General features: G+C 38.7%; 1 protein-coding gene across 1 annotated transcript; it reads left to right on the top strand.

Annotated features, from left to right (window-relative positions):
- The first annotated feature begins 593 nt into the window (after positions 1 to 593).
- LOC131236911 (aldo-keto reductase family 4 member C10-like) lies at positions 594 to 13,136 on the top strand. The gene is made up of 4 exons (XM_058234443.1): positions 594 to 843; positions 1,105 to 1,789; positions 7,483 to 7,734; positions 12,694 to 13,136. Exons 2-4 carry the CDS (start codon positions 1,223 to 1,225, stop codon positions 12,943 to 12,945), a joined length of 1,071 nt encoding a protein of 356 aa, XP_058090426.1. The 5' UTR covers positions 594 to 843; positions 1,105 to 1,222; the 3' UTR covers positions 12,946 to 13,136.
- Positions 13,137 to 14,978: the final 1,842 nt, after the last annotated feature.

The following is a 14,978-nucleotide window of genomic DNA, read 5'->3' as shown; positions in this document are numbered from 1 at the left end:
ATAGATTTTTTTAAGAAAGAAGAAAAAAATCATTTTTTTAAAAGTTGAATATTTGTAATATTTTTTCATTTAGCTTCTTTTAATTTTCTTTTCAAACGGCCCAATTTAACATAATAACTAAAATGAAAAAGAAGAAACCTATTTTATGAGGTAAGAGTTTATGTCGAAGAGATTAATAAGAAAGTATAAAATATTATTAGAGGATAGTCGAAAAGTACCAAAGATCTACGCAAGTTGCTATATGGTAATGGCAAAAGAAGGTGCACGTGTGTTGGAAATTGAAAATTGTGTTTAGGGCATTTTTGTCCCAGGAAAAGACAAACGGGGGCAAGAGGTAAAATGAAATAGTAATTAGAAATGTGGTGTTATCTCAGTACTCTCACGAAACCTTGAGCGTAATCGTGTGAAAAGCTCTTGAAAAGAGTACTGGAATATAAATTACGCAGTAAGTAGGTGTTTTTTTCTGTAAAATTTCCAAAGAAAAGGGAACCACGAAAATGCCCATGAATTTTCTCCATTGAATGAAATGAACTTTTGCTCATAAAAATGGGCAGGCGGTTGGTGGATTCCGAGTCTTCTCAGTTAGGTGAACGCTTGAAAATACTTCCAAGTTTCTGACTTTTATTAATCTATTTTTATTTATTTTTATATAATATACTGCTTGTCTGCATTCTGCAAGAGAGAGAGGGAGGTGGTCTTGTAGAGTACGGGTCTTTGAATATGGATTATTGGAAAATGATGAAATAAAGTATAATGATGGGATTTTCTTGGAAATGAAGGTGTAGAGAGAGAGAGAGAGAGAGAGAGAGAGAGAGCTTCTGCAGATTTGGTTGGAGTTCAAAGGTGGGTTTTTTGGAGAGAAATAAGGGTATTTTGAATTGGGGTTTTTTCTTTTTCTTTCTCTCTTCTAGTGAGGCTATTGAACTGTTGGAAATTTCTTTTTTATTTGGTTTTTGTGTTTGAGGTTATTGGATTAGTGGGTCTTTTTAGATTGTTAGATTATTGGTTGTTTTTATTCCTTTGCTTAGATTGTTGGGTTTTTCTCTTTTGTTGCCGCGACTCCTGGATTATTGGACTTCTCTTTGATTTTTTTTTTTTTTCTAGGGATTTTTTCCTTCATAGTTGGAATTATTGGATTGTTGGGTGTTGTTTCCTTCAATTGGGTTTTCTCCTCTTAGATTGAGATTTTGGAGTTTTTGGGTGTTTTAAGGAGACTGAAAGCATGAGAGGAAGAGGAGGAGTTAATGGGAATTACTTCTTGTTGAATACGGGGGCTAGAATTCCGGCTATTGGGCTCGGAACATGGCAGAGTGGTGGAGATCTCTGCATCGAAGCTGTGAAAACCGCATTGAAGGTCGGCTATCGTCACATAGACTGTGCTCATCTTTATGGGAACGAGATTGAAGTTGGGCAAGCTTTGGCGGGAGCTTTTGACGATGGGCTTAAGAGGGAGGATGTGTTTTTGACATCGAAATTTTACTGCACCACAAATTCTCTTAAGAGAATTGAGAATTCTGTTAGAGTTTCGCTGAAGAGCCTCGGCGTGTCATATTTGGACCTTTATTTGGTGCATTGGCCTGAGAGTTCAGCTTTTGGGGATGCCACCGATCCTCCTTCAAAATCAGGAAGCGAGTATAGGCAGTTCTCGCATCGGTTGAAGCCAACGTGGAAGGCCATGGAAGGTCTTGTCGAGACGGGGCTAGTTCGTGCTATAGGTGTTAGCAATTTCAGTGTTCAGCAGATTGAGGAGTTGCTCCAATTTGCAAAGATCGTACCTGCAGTTAATCAGGTAAGGCGAATACTTTTTCCATTTTCGGTGCATTCTTTCTGGTAGATTTTGCGTTATGACTTCAAAGAACCTTGAATGGAGATTTTTGAAGCCAAACTGTTCTGCCTAATAGCTTGTATGGCGAGGTAATAGTTGGAATTGATCTGTCCATTCCTAAAGAACTAGAGATAATGTAGCTCTAATTGCAATTGAAGATTGCTCATGAAAGTATTGAGTTCTTTTGCAATGATCTAGTCTTTCATGCTTACTCAATTTGTAGGGAAAAACGTCATTTTTTTTATTATACAACATTTAGGACACTCAAGGTTTCATGTAGTTTGTAATTGCTCTCCTCATCCTAAAGGCTTGGCCACTCCTAAAGGAAATTGTTGCTACTCTACATGGTTCTCTTGCTAGTGAAGGATAAAATGTACACTTGTGGTAAATTACTCTATCCTGTGACTGCAATTGGCACCAAAATATTCAAATTTTCTCTTCCATTGCATGGTATATTGTGATTCGCAACCAGTTATCTAGATTGAAAGAACCCATTAGAATGAATCTGTATGACCTGACAATTGTAGGAAACTTACACAGCCTGGAAAACAGATAATCTTCCTATTTATATAGTCTCTCTAGCATGAAAACCAGATACTAGTACTTGATGTGGTACCACAGCTATGCATACAACTTTTTGGTCATTGATTTTATTTGCACATTTACTGAAGGCATTCAAACACTATGGGAACATCTCGATATGATAATTTCTTTTGTTATTGAAAGCTCCACTCGATCTTGGGAGAATTTAGATCGGATGTGAATATCATTGAGTTAAGATGGTCTGATGCCATCATAGTTAATGAGAAAGTTTCTTTATGAAGCAAAAAATATAGGTTTTTGACGACTTTAGGATAATTATAAAGTTAAGGTGATGGGATACCCTATTAAAGTATGAGCTTATGTTAAGGTGGGAATCAGCATAGTGTTTACGTTGAAAGTATGTCTTTAATAGGATGATGAATTTCCATGTACTCCTTGTAGTTTAAAGGTTGCATTTGAGGGAAAGGCTCTCAATTTTGTTCCATTTTTCTCCCATGGTTACATGACGGGTAGAAGATCATCAGCTAAAGGAGATGGAATTCTTTACAGGAAATCAGTAACAGACATGTAAGGTCCACACATGTTTCTCGGACAGAAAAAATAGAAGAGGTGGATGTCACCAATATGAGGTGAGAATGATGATAGTGGTGCGGCTAACCCTTTGACATGAGTCGAGTGTCTTTTGCTCTCCAAGGGGGTTGATGAGTTACTTTGATTCATGACACAACGTAGAGGTTACTAAGAACCATTGTGAGTTGCCAGAAAGGTCAAAATTGAAGATGACAATAGAAGATTCCTTGCATTATACATATGATCCCTAAGATAAAGCATGCTTTGTGCATAGGAAATTTTTTTTTTTTTTTTTCAAAGTGGTTTTTTGAACAATGGATTGACTTCTTAGATGTGTTTCAATTTGATTTGAAAATGTTTTGAGTTTTTAAACTGGACTAGGGTGTTCTCTTTGTAATAAATAAGAATGAGATAATGGATAGGAAAATAATGAGATGCAAGGGTTCAAGAGTTGCATTTGGTTTAAGTAACATAGCAATGAGGCATGAAATGCGCATACTACCTTGGTCAGTTACAAAGACAATCTAAGCAGAAGAGAACCCCACAAGGTAGCATATGTTTCCAGCACCATTGTCTTAGAATCAACCTAAGTTGGTATTTAGTCTTCTAAATATTTGCTTAAGCATGAAACAAACTAGTATTTTTGGGAGTGGAATTCTTGACACTACTTAGAGAGTCTTAACGGGGCATGGTGGTTAGGTATTTATGTGGATTTCAACGGACACTTGAAAGTCACATGACTCTTAATTGCACAGCTCTCAGCTGGACACGACACTTGTAGATCAAGGGATTGTGTAGTAAGGGTCGATGACTGGGTCATGAATCCATTGTGTGGATCTCCATTTCTCCAACAAATACTCTCTTATTGAATTGGATTTGCGTGGGATAGTGATTTTACATCCAGCATATATTATGGTTTAAGATATTGGTTTTTTGGATCCAAATAAAGAAAGGATTGGATATATGGAAAATGTGGTCATTTTCCTCCTTCATACCATGGTAGGTCTCTTGTGAAAGCCTAGAGTACTAGAGTTCCTCTATTGGGATTTGGGAGTTCTTGATCTAGATCTCCTTCTCTGGGTCAGACATTGATACCCTGCAACATAGCCAAAACTATTATTTGTGCCTTCTCTGGGTTAGGCACATTATGTGTGCCTGTCATATATAAGAAGAAGAAGAAGAAGAAGTGAACAATCATTTGGCCTAATTTGCCACCCCCTACTTCTCCATTCCGAATCATTTGATCTAAATTGCCGAATTGCGAACCCCTTACCTTTTCAGTTGAAATACTAGCTAGGCGATAGAGATTATGGGTCATTTGCAATCTGGATCCTGATGTAGCGATCTATACTTTGAGTTACGAAATATCACGCTTATAATACAATTCTATGCATGTGGGATTATAACGATAACAATCATCATTTCATATAGAAATTACAATATCAATTCGTACATAAAACTATATTGCATTCGTAATGCAATGGCATTTTCACATCGGGCTCGAGTGGGGTGGTCTGTGTGATGCAGGGGCACACTTGGGACGGGTGGCCTGTATGAGGTGGGCCCCACCCATATGAAGTGGGGCCCACGAGGGGGGTTCGGCCGAGGTCCTAACCCATGGGATGTGGGGCCTGGGCTATGAGATAAAGGGATTGATTCACCATGCTCTATCAGTTCGAGCTTTTAGAGCAAGTGGTTAATTGTCCTGCATCAATTTGCTTAGTGCATGTATCAGTGCAACCCACATGATCACATCCCTAGTGTACCACTTATTTGGAGGATGTAGCGCTGCATACTGGTTCCTGTACCACATACTAGAGCAACTCGCGGTCCAGCTAGCCTTGTGACAGATGCATCCGTCACTTACCTATATGAAGTTGTAAACAATCGGAAAGTAAAAACGTGCTATTCAGGGCCTGGCACGTCAAGGGATCACGGGATTCAAAGTGGGACAAATACCTTTTGAGTAGCAGATTTTTGCAACCATGGATGAGAGATGCTAGTTGTCATGCATATTTATAGCATAATTGGAATAATTTTCTTATTTGCCGTGACATGGCATTTAGTCGGGTATCAAGATTTTTTTTTTTTTTTTTGCTGGAATTGGGTTCTTTCATGAGCTTGTTGAGGGACCGTTTGGATGTGTTATAAATCATCATCTGAATGGAAATGTGTCAGGGGGCACCATTTTGAAGCCCATTAGAAATTTATCGGGACAGAGATCTGGGTGTAGCGCATCCTCAGCTGCGAAAACTGGGAACCCTAAATTGTGTTGATAAGTCCTATCATCTTCAAGTAACTACAGAATGGTTATTGGGCAAAATAAAAATATAGATTGCAAGTAGTGCTTTTTTTCCCCCCTCCAAATTCTAGGATGGTTTCCATCACTACTTTCTTTTCTTTTCTTTTTGGAGTTCCATACGTCTTTAGGGGCTGTTTGATTTTACATTTCCACGGTAAATACCTACGAAATTGGTCATTATTACTCATTGCGCCCGTTTGAAAATAGATGAGTATTTCTGCCTGAAAAACCCGTTTGAAAAGGGCTGATTTAACTTTGTGGGTCCCACTGTGATGTATGTGACATATTGACTCCGTCCATCCGTTTTACTGGAACATTTTAGGGCATGAGCCCAAAAATGAGGCAGATCCAAAGCTCAAGTGGCCCATGTCACAAGAAACAGTGGTCGTAAAACTTCCAACATTGAAGGCCCACGAGATTGTTTATTTTTCATCTAACTTGTTCATATGGTCACACAGACATGGAGAAGGGGAAAACACAAATGTCAACTTGATCCAAAACTCCCAGGGCCCCCTAGAAGTTTTTAACAATAAGCGTTCAATTCCCACTATTTCCTGTGGTGTGGCCAACTTGAGCTTTGGATCTACCCCATTTTTTGGCTCATGCCTTGAAATCATCTAACACAACAGATGGGTGGCATGGATAAGCCATATACATCACAATGGGCCCCACATGAAATTCACACCCCTCCTCGATTTTAGTGTTGAAAAAACAAAAATGTCACGTCTGTGTTGCCATCAGTTTTTTCGGTTTCAGATAAGGTCACGTGATAAATGTGGGCATGCCAGAATTGAATGGGTGACTTAATTCAAACCGAACAACTATGACCCTGAGCGCCAAGATAGGCAGCTATGTAGCATATGCCCAAGATCGAATAAGATCGGTTGCCTATTTAGCCACTTGAACAATATTTTAAAACGATCAAGCGATAGTCAAAGGGTAGGGTTCACCCTCTGAAAATGGGTTATACCTTTGCCTTCCGTACGAAAGGACTTTTCCTCTTCAATATATGCAAAATAGAACAAAATGGAAATTCTTACAGTTGGTCGTAGAGAACAACTACAGAATGCCTTTCTGAACGAAGAACTTCGCATGATACTCGAACTGAATCCAGCGTATGAGCGTAGACTTGAATTAGAAATAGAATTTAATAACTACTTGATTATTGTTACGGATTACACTAAGGAATGTAAATGGCAGATAAAAGGTAAAGATTACACTATGGAATGCAATTGACTGGCTATGCTAAGGAATGTAAATGACGGATAATTGAAAGATAGGTTTGGTTTGGTTTGATAGGTATGAGACCATTTCTTCTGTTGAACTTCATTGCTATTTATAGCCTTAACCTAATCATCTAGATTCTTCTCACGTTCTGACGGTTGCTATAACTGTTTTAGCACTACTTGCTCTCTTTGCTTCTAAACCTGCCATCTGTCTTGTAACCGCTTCAGCACAATCACTCTTCACCCGACCACATAGTGGATGATGTGGCATTGCCCGATAAACATCATCTGTATTATCGCAGAATTCTCTCCGTATTTCCCCGAAGACTTCAAATACACCATGCAAATCTCTCTTGATTACACGCAACCCTTCCTAATTGGTCCTGTAGGAATTGGCAGAAATAGGGGTGAACGGTCTGCATTGAGAGTAGTGTTGGAATTTCATTAGTAAATAATGAATGCGCATTTTCTACGTATTTGCCATGGAAGTGAGAAAACAAACAGCCCCTTAGGGAATTTTTATGAACATAAATAATACTTTGAGCTAAAATAATCACCTTTTGATCTGGTGGGTCCCAATTTGTTGAGCAGATGATCATCGTATCATTCCACTATGATATCTTTCTTATCATTAATATGGCCTGTTTACTTCAACCTTGCATTGATGACTCAAATTTCATAATATTAGGTGTCCTATTAGTTTGTGTGCGATCAAAGCCATTTGCTGTGGACCAAAAATGAGGCTGTTCCAGCATAGGTGGCTAGCACGTGTATGTCATATGGGGACTGTCGGTCAATTCTTTTAAATTTCCATTTCTTTCACATGCATATGGTCCATTTAACTTTCAGGCTGTGGCTGATGCATGCTGTGGTCTATCTAATGAACAGCCTGAATATCACACGTGTGCATTGGCATGTGGGGTGGCAGATCACACGAGTAGAATTGACATTTCTCATGAATTGCATCGAACTTTACAATGGCACTAGTTGACTGTATGATTATTGTCTTCTTTTAGGCAGAGTTGCACCCTTTCTGGAGGCAAGATGAGCTTGTAAAGTTCTGTCAATTGAAAGGTATTCATGTATCTGCTCATACCCCATTAGGAGTGCCCACTACCAATCCCAGTCTGTCCGATAGTGGATCGGGAGAAGATGAACCCGGAACTCCTAGGATATCATTTGGAAGGTCAAGATCGGTACACGGACCGATGCTGAAACTGTCTGTTGTTGCAGATATTGCAGAGCACCACAAAAAGACACCGGAGCAGGTAAACAAGTTTAGATTTGTCTGTTTGGAAATGATTCTGTACCTTTTACTCTTTTTGCCATTTCTTGTTTAAAAATCCTTTTTTGTTTCCTTTGAGCAACATGACTTGCGGGAGATTCACATGGTTCATCAGATGGGCCCTACCATGCATGTGCTGTGGCCCGAAAATCAGGCTGTCATGCACTTTAGGTTGGTCACAAGTGTATGAAAGAAGGCCATTTAAAAAAGATTAACCAATGGTCCACATTCAAGGCACACATGTTGTGGGCCATCTGATGACTAGACTGGCCTTATTTTCAGGCCACAGCACATATACAGTGGGGCCAACCTGATGAACTCCCCGCATCTTGCACATACATGTGGCAAGAGCAGGATTCACAATCCTACTATCCCCAGTAGCCTTAGCAATACTAAAGTTTCCCTTTAAATGCCACTTTCTTAATCTATCAAACTTTTGAAGTTTGTTATTATTGATTTTTGTAAGCTCAATTTGATACATATCAAGTAAATAAGATCGATGGCTGAGAGGACTTCTATATATGCTCACTTGTGTTCCATGGTTGACATCCTACACAAGATATTGCACCTTATGCCTAGTTTGATTAATTCTAGGAAATATACCAGCAATATTTGTGAAAGACTGAACTATAGGGGTGCAAATGGGTTGGGTCGACCTGATGGATCATTGGACCCAACCTAACAACTAGTGGGTCTGGGTCCATAAGTTCGACCCTAATTACTAAGTGGGTCAGGTTTAGGTCTTCTCAAAATCAATCCAACCCAATCCAATCCAACCTGGACCTGTTTTTAAACGGGTCCTTTTGGGGTCATACTAAAATGGACCTGAGTCCTGACCTTGACATATAGACCCAACCCAGACCCAAGGAGAAGTAGTTACTTCTGTGGTTTTTTTTTAATTTTAAAATTAAATAAATTTAATTTTAAATTTATTTATTTATTTTTTAAATCTTTTGGGCCTAGACTATATCAATAGTTCACCACCTTTTCTAAAAATCAAATGATTAGGGTTTCAATTAGTGTGATTTTTGGTTCATACTAAAATGGAGAATGGATCTAAAAGAAACTATCCAAGCAAAATTTGAGGCTGTCTATAGTTTTGGTCCTTATGTAGCATGATAACCTACCTTCAGACGTGTCAGATTGATAGACGTGGGCATGGTTTTAAATATCCTCTCTATGCTACAGCCATATCGTATACCATGCAGGACCCACTATGAAGATGGTCTGTCCAGAAAATCGGGCCACTCAAGTATCAGGCGGTTCAGGCATGTACAATAACAATGGACGCTCTAGAAAAACTTGGCAGTTTCTCTCACATTATACTCTTGCAGTGGACCTAAAAGAAATTATCCTAGCAATTTTTTGGAACTGTCTATAGTTTTCGTCCTCGTGTAGCACTGTAGCCTACCCAATACTTGAGTGGCCTGATTTTTTGGACAGATCATCTAAGTGGCAGGTACTACATGACCCGTCCTTCAGATGCGTCAGGTTGATACACATGGGCATGTGTAGCTGGTTTTAAATATACTCTATCCTACAGCCGTATCGTATACGTAAACCATGCAATTTGAGGGGGCCAGTATGGGCTTGAATTGGCCGGCACAGACCCGATACATGCTGATATGGGGCCGTTTTGGTCTGTATCATATCTGTAATTGGGAACCCAATACCGATATATAAAACCATGATGTGTAGGGATGCGTGTGGAGGGGTGCTTGTGGTGGAGTAAGACCTGAGTTGGATATCCAAGATTTTTTTTTTTTTGGATATCATTCCATTGGTTTGACCAACAATTAGAGTAAGACCCGAGTTGATATCACAATTCATTCAAGAAATATGCTGAAGAGAACTGCGGAGTAATTGAACCCCCAATAGGGAGAGAAACAACAAGAAAGGGCAAAGATAGTAATTGAACCCCCAATAGGGAGAGACAACAAGAAAGTGCAAAGTATGTAATTTGTGGGAGCTTGATGATATAGCTTCTTCCATTTTGCATGCTCACTGCCCTTAGCTGTTACATGTGAACTTGGTGGAAATGTTTTGATCTTATGGAAATGGTAAAGAGTACTAATCTGTGCAAAATCAAAGATGTTTTCAGATGCATTAGTGGAATCAGTCGTTCATGTGCCATCAAATTTCTCACACAATGTTGCTCCACAAGTAACTGATGAAATGCACTGTTGTTCAAGTGATGTAGGATCAATGCTTGTTGGATGGATTACTACATTTTCAATACCTCTCCAATATATCTTTTCAGATCTCAGTCACCGGTTTAGCCGTTAACTGCTTGCAATGGTTTATTTTCTTAAGAATCTAATGAACTTTATGTTCTTGGATTTTGTAATTTTAGTCATATGAAAAGGGAGCCACCATTTTTATATACTCTGACTGGTAAATTCACCCATCCCTCCGACCTTTTGGTCATGCAGTAGTACAGCTTTGTGCTACTGCATAACTAAAAAGTGGAAGGGCGGATGTGTTCGACAGTGAAATGGATGTCAGTTACAATTCCTCATAGAAATGCCTTCTCACCTATTTTTAGATGAAAACTGCTCACCCACAACTAGTTGGCATGTGGGGCCCATGGTGGTGCTTGTATGATGTCCAACCCTTCCAGCAAGGTCGCCCCACTATGAACATGGGACGTCCCAAAAAAAGACCCATTCAGCCACTAGATGGGCTCCATGTGAATGTGGAGGTTTTTGGGTGGTTCATAGTTTTGTCCGGTGAGACAACCTTGCTGGACAGGTTGGTTGTCATACAAACACCATTGTGGGTCCCACCCACAAGTAGTATTCATAACTATTGTGTGTGCACATTTCTCTTTTTAGAATATCAAATATCATTTTTTACTTGCCTGAAGTGATTTAGCAAGCAGCTATTGAATCAAGCATTTTCTCTATTATTTGAATCTAAAAAAAAAATTAAAAAAATCAAGTATTTTCTCATGGGTCTGGAATATATTAGTAATTTAAGTGCATGTTGGTATATATTAGTAATTTAAGTAAAACATGTGCCTCCACACATGGTCACACATACCGACCTGGTACATGCGTGGGTGGGACATCTGGGCAATGCATCAGGTGGGCCCCACAGTGGTGATGACCTGATCCAAAAATCAGGCCTGTCTACTCATCAGGCAGGATACATTTGTACATTGAATGCGAATCTTGGTTTATCTACATGTTTACCATATTTGTTGAGTTGATCAGCCAGATTTTTTGGGTCAGGCCATCTGAACAGAGGGGCCAACCTGATGCACAGGCAGATGCCCCATGCATATGCCAGGTTGCCACACATGGTTGTGTTTAGGGGTGCAAGTGGGCTTAAAAGGGTACTTAAATATGAAGATTAAAGAAAAAGAGCTTGAGACCTCATAGTAACAGTAAAGTACCAATTCTTTTACCACATACCATGAGCCCTTGAGTAGAGCTAATACAGATGTAATCGCACACAAAAAATGTGAAATATATTGGGTAAAAGGGAATGATCCATCAGTCATATTAGTTTTGAGGACCGCTGCCTGTAACTGACTGGTGTTGTTGTAACAGTCCAGTAGGTTGGTGGGCCCATATGTGACAACCCATCTGATAGATATTGGATAGTTGAGATAATTGCTTAAGTGCCATTTGGTTACCATATGATAGATCTTCCCAAAATTTTGAAATAGTATCTACACATGAGCAGATTGTGAATTACATCAGTAACGTACTATAAAAGTGCAACCATTACAAATTACAATACCTGTCTCCTGAAAACAGGTAATTTGACTGACAGTTCCTGTGTTTGGATAAGGCTGGTAAAATGGTAATGATGATACTTTTATATTACTTTGATGTCAAATCATCATTGTTCACGATAATATCTATATTCCAGTTTGGCGATACCGATAACACTGCTGTATTAGAAATTTTAGGTATCGGCAATATATTACTAAGTATTGCTAATGCATCGACATCGCCAATGTATCGCCAATATTTTTGACAGTGTAAATTCCAGGTATCGTTTATAATCGCCAATGTAATGATATCCCCAATCTATTGCCAATATTTTCGACCAGGCGTTGCTTGTATCGCCAGTGTATTGGCGATATTTCGATAATATCACCAATGTATCGATATCACCAAAATCTGTTTATTAACAAATGTTTGGATGGATGGTGGATGTTTGGATGGATAGATGGGATTGATGTATGGATGGATAGATGGGATGTTTGGATGATTGGATGGGATGGATGGATGGATGGATGGGATGGATTGATGGTTGGATTACATGCATTTGAATTGTGTTTATAATGTAAAAATGCATTATGCATGTTTGTTTGCTTGTTAATTGGTTTAATAAGAATTAAGTGATTGTTGTGTTACTATTGGATCCCATTAAATCAAAACTTATTATATATGATTTTTTTTTTTTTTGTAAATTTTGATTCCTAAATATGCAAACGTGTACTTCAGTATCTCCTGAAGTTTCACTGAAAAATTCCATCATTTTCCTAACGTTTTCCCGCATTTTCGGAATTTGGCAATATTGTTGGCGACATGAATATTATTTCTGTATCTCTGGCCAGCAAAACTTGTAGTGATACTGGTACTTCGAAATCTGCAAATCATAGAGAAAAATACACCGATGTACGTGTTTGGATTGGAGATTTCCACTGCAATACAATGTAAATTGTAATGATTACAAAGTCATTTCCTTGTCTCCTATTACATTTACATTTGACTGTCAAATTACGTGTTTAAACAAATGTTGTAAAATCATAGTGATGGTGCTTTTACAATAAATTACTGATGTAATTCGCAATCCAACTGGGCCCATGTTGTCTTAACATGCATCTGACATGTTTTTCAAGCATATCTTTCATGGAAATAATTTAGGGAATAAAATGTTTACATATAACAATGGGAAATTGCTCATTTTCTGTCATCTGTGGTAGGTAATTCTGCGGTGGGGACTACAACGAGGAACAAGTGTTCTGCCATGCAGCCTCAAGCCTGACCGGATCAGTAAAAACATAGACATTTTCAGTTGGTCACTCTCAGATGATGAGTGGAATCAGCTGAATAGGATTGAAATGCAAGTATGCCTCTTCGGAAATAGTCCCGTACTCAACCCCTCTGAAAGCGGCTTACTGTCAGGAAGAGGTCCACTCCAAGCAGTGCATGAGACAGATGACGATGTTGAATGAAGTTCGTGACATTTCACTGTATTTTCTGAAGATTTACTGTGATATAGTACAATAATTGTTTTTTAGTTATACGACTGTCTTGATACTTATTTTCCTTCTCTCGTTTTTCTTTTCTCCCTTTTCTCTTATGCATGTAAGGGCAGATATGTCATCTGGAGTGGAGTATGAAAGTTCCATTGTCATTTTCCTTCTGTTTCGGTCTTCTTGTGTATATTTTGATTATGTTTCTACATACTCAGATATTTTTATCTATTCTGTCATTATGTAAATCTTTGCATTGCATCTTTTATATTATAATGATTCAATGGTCATGGTTATTAAATCCAAATGTATCAATTATCAGGTAAACCGCGGGCCATTGTCGTTTATCTTGCTATCTTTTCAGACGGTGACACGAGTCTATCATCCAGATGAGAAGAGTTCCTTTCCATTTAAGAATATGTGGGTGGGGTCTAGTCTCTAAATACAGGTGTAAAAAAAAAAAAAAAACAAAAAAAAAAAAACAAAACCGGCTTTGAGCTTACATGCATGTGCACATGTATCCATGCATGCATGGTAATCAACAGAAGCATTGCATGAACTGCATGCAAGGGATGTATGATGACCTGTTTCAGTCTTGCCACATTTTTCAAGAGAGGATTTATTCCCCTGATTTGAAAGCGATTTGGTTTTTGGGTCCATGGAAAGAGAAACCAATATGAATATGTTGTGATAAAATGGGGATACTGAAACCTGCTGATGTGTTTATCATTTTTTTCCCTGCATCATAACAAATGAGCAGACAGGTTTCCACTCAAGATAACTAACCAAAAGTAATTTCTTGGAACAGCCAAACGGGTGCTAATGAATTTAAATTTTTTTTGGGATGTTACCGTGAAACTTAAGGTGATGTAACTTGATCACTGTTTTCTAAGGGTAGTTTGGGAGTTTATATTCTTTTTCCCCCAATTAGTGGCATGGACATTTGTATATGGGGCCTGTTTGGATGGGTCAAATCATGACTATTTTGGATTTTACTATTGAAAAAAATGGATCTGTAAATTTTAGATGTCTGGGCAATCCAAAAACCTACCTCTGGTGCAGAAAATGGGTAGATTTTTTTATTCTCTTAAAATCCATTTAGTTTCTTGTGTTCTTATAGAAATTGGGGTTTATTTGTACTTCAAGATTCAAAATATTCTGTACATACCTTTCAAAAAAAAGAAAGATATTTTGTACATTGAATACTTCCCAAAGTGGGTCAACAAACCAATTTAGTTCCACACCTAACATTTCATGCTTGATGTGAACTGTTTCTTTAAGAAGAGTACCTTGAGGAGGGGTGCAAATCAGGGCAGGTTGGTTTGGGTTGATATGGACCAACTAATAAGAGGACCCAACTGCAACCCAACCTGACCTGACCTCAAGAGGACCCAACTGCAACCCGAATTCATAACCTGAGGAGCTGACCCAAATTCCTTTTTACCAACCTGGACCTGACCCAAATACATATTATTATTCCGAACCTGTTTTTTTTGAAAGGTGATAATATTCTTAAAACCAGAACCAAAAACTGACAACAAACTAAAAAGGGGGTAAAAAACTGAAAGAAACTAAAATACAACAACAAAAGTCAGTGCCCACACTTGACAAATCCCACTAGCATCATGGCGCCTAATCTCATGAATTGGGTATCCCTACAGTAAACTCCTGCTTGAGATCTTCTTCTATTGCAGAAGCAGCGATTATTCGTTTTAGCCTAGATTGACCACAGCACTGCAAGCAGGGCTATTCGCCATTTCTTTCTCCCGAGACTTCATCCTCACTATGCCAAGATGTTAGTAGATCCCCCATAGACTGTGGCATGGTCCAATTGACATATGCAAGAGAGGGAATATGATTCCATATTTCTGATAAGGAAGAGTGAAGGAGGTGATTGACAGTCTCTGCTTGGTTGAAACACAATAGGCATAAACTCGGGAGGATTATTAATGCAGGGGCATTTTCACACTGGGCTCATGTGGGTGGCCTGCAGGATGTAGGGGAACACTCGG

The sequence above is a fragment of the Magnolia sinica genome, chromosome 2, assembly GCF_029962835.1.
Source record: "Magnolia sinica isolate HGM2019 chromosome 2, MsV1, whole genome shotgun sequence".
Taxonomy (NCBI): Eukaryota; Viridiplantae; Streptophyta; class Magnoliopsida; order Magnoliales; family Magnoliaceae; genus Magnolia; species Magnolia sinica.
The sequence above is the reverse complement of the archived record's forward strand: the minus strand, read 5'-3'. Positions and strand labels throughout refer to the sequence as shown.

Coding starts and splice junctions, on each gene's coding strand:
- LOC131236911 (XM_058234443.1), top strand. CDS start 1,223: ATGAGAGGAAGAGGAGGAGTTAATGGGAATTACTTCTTGTTGAATACG. Junction 1,790..7,482: donor TCGTACCTGCAGTTAATCAG/GTAAGGCGAATA, acceptor GTCTTCTTTTAG/GCAGAGTTGCACCCTTTCTG. Junction 7,735..12,693: donor ACAAAAAGACACCGGAGCAG/GTAAACAAGTTT, acceptor CATCTGTGGTAG/GTAATTCTGCGGTGGGGACT.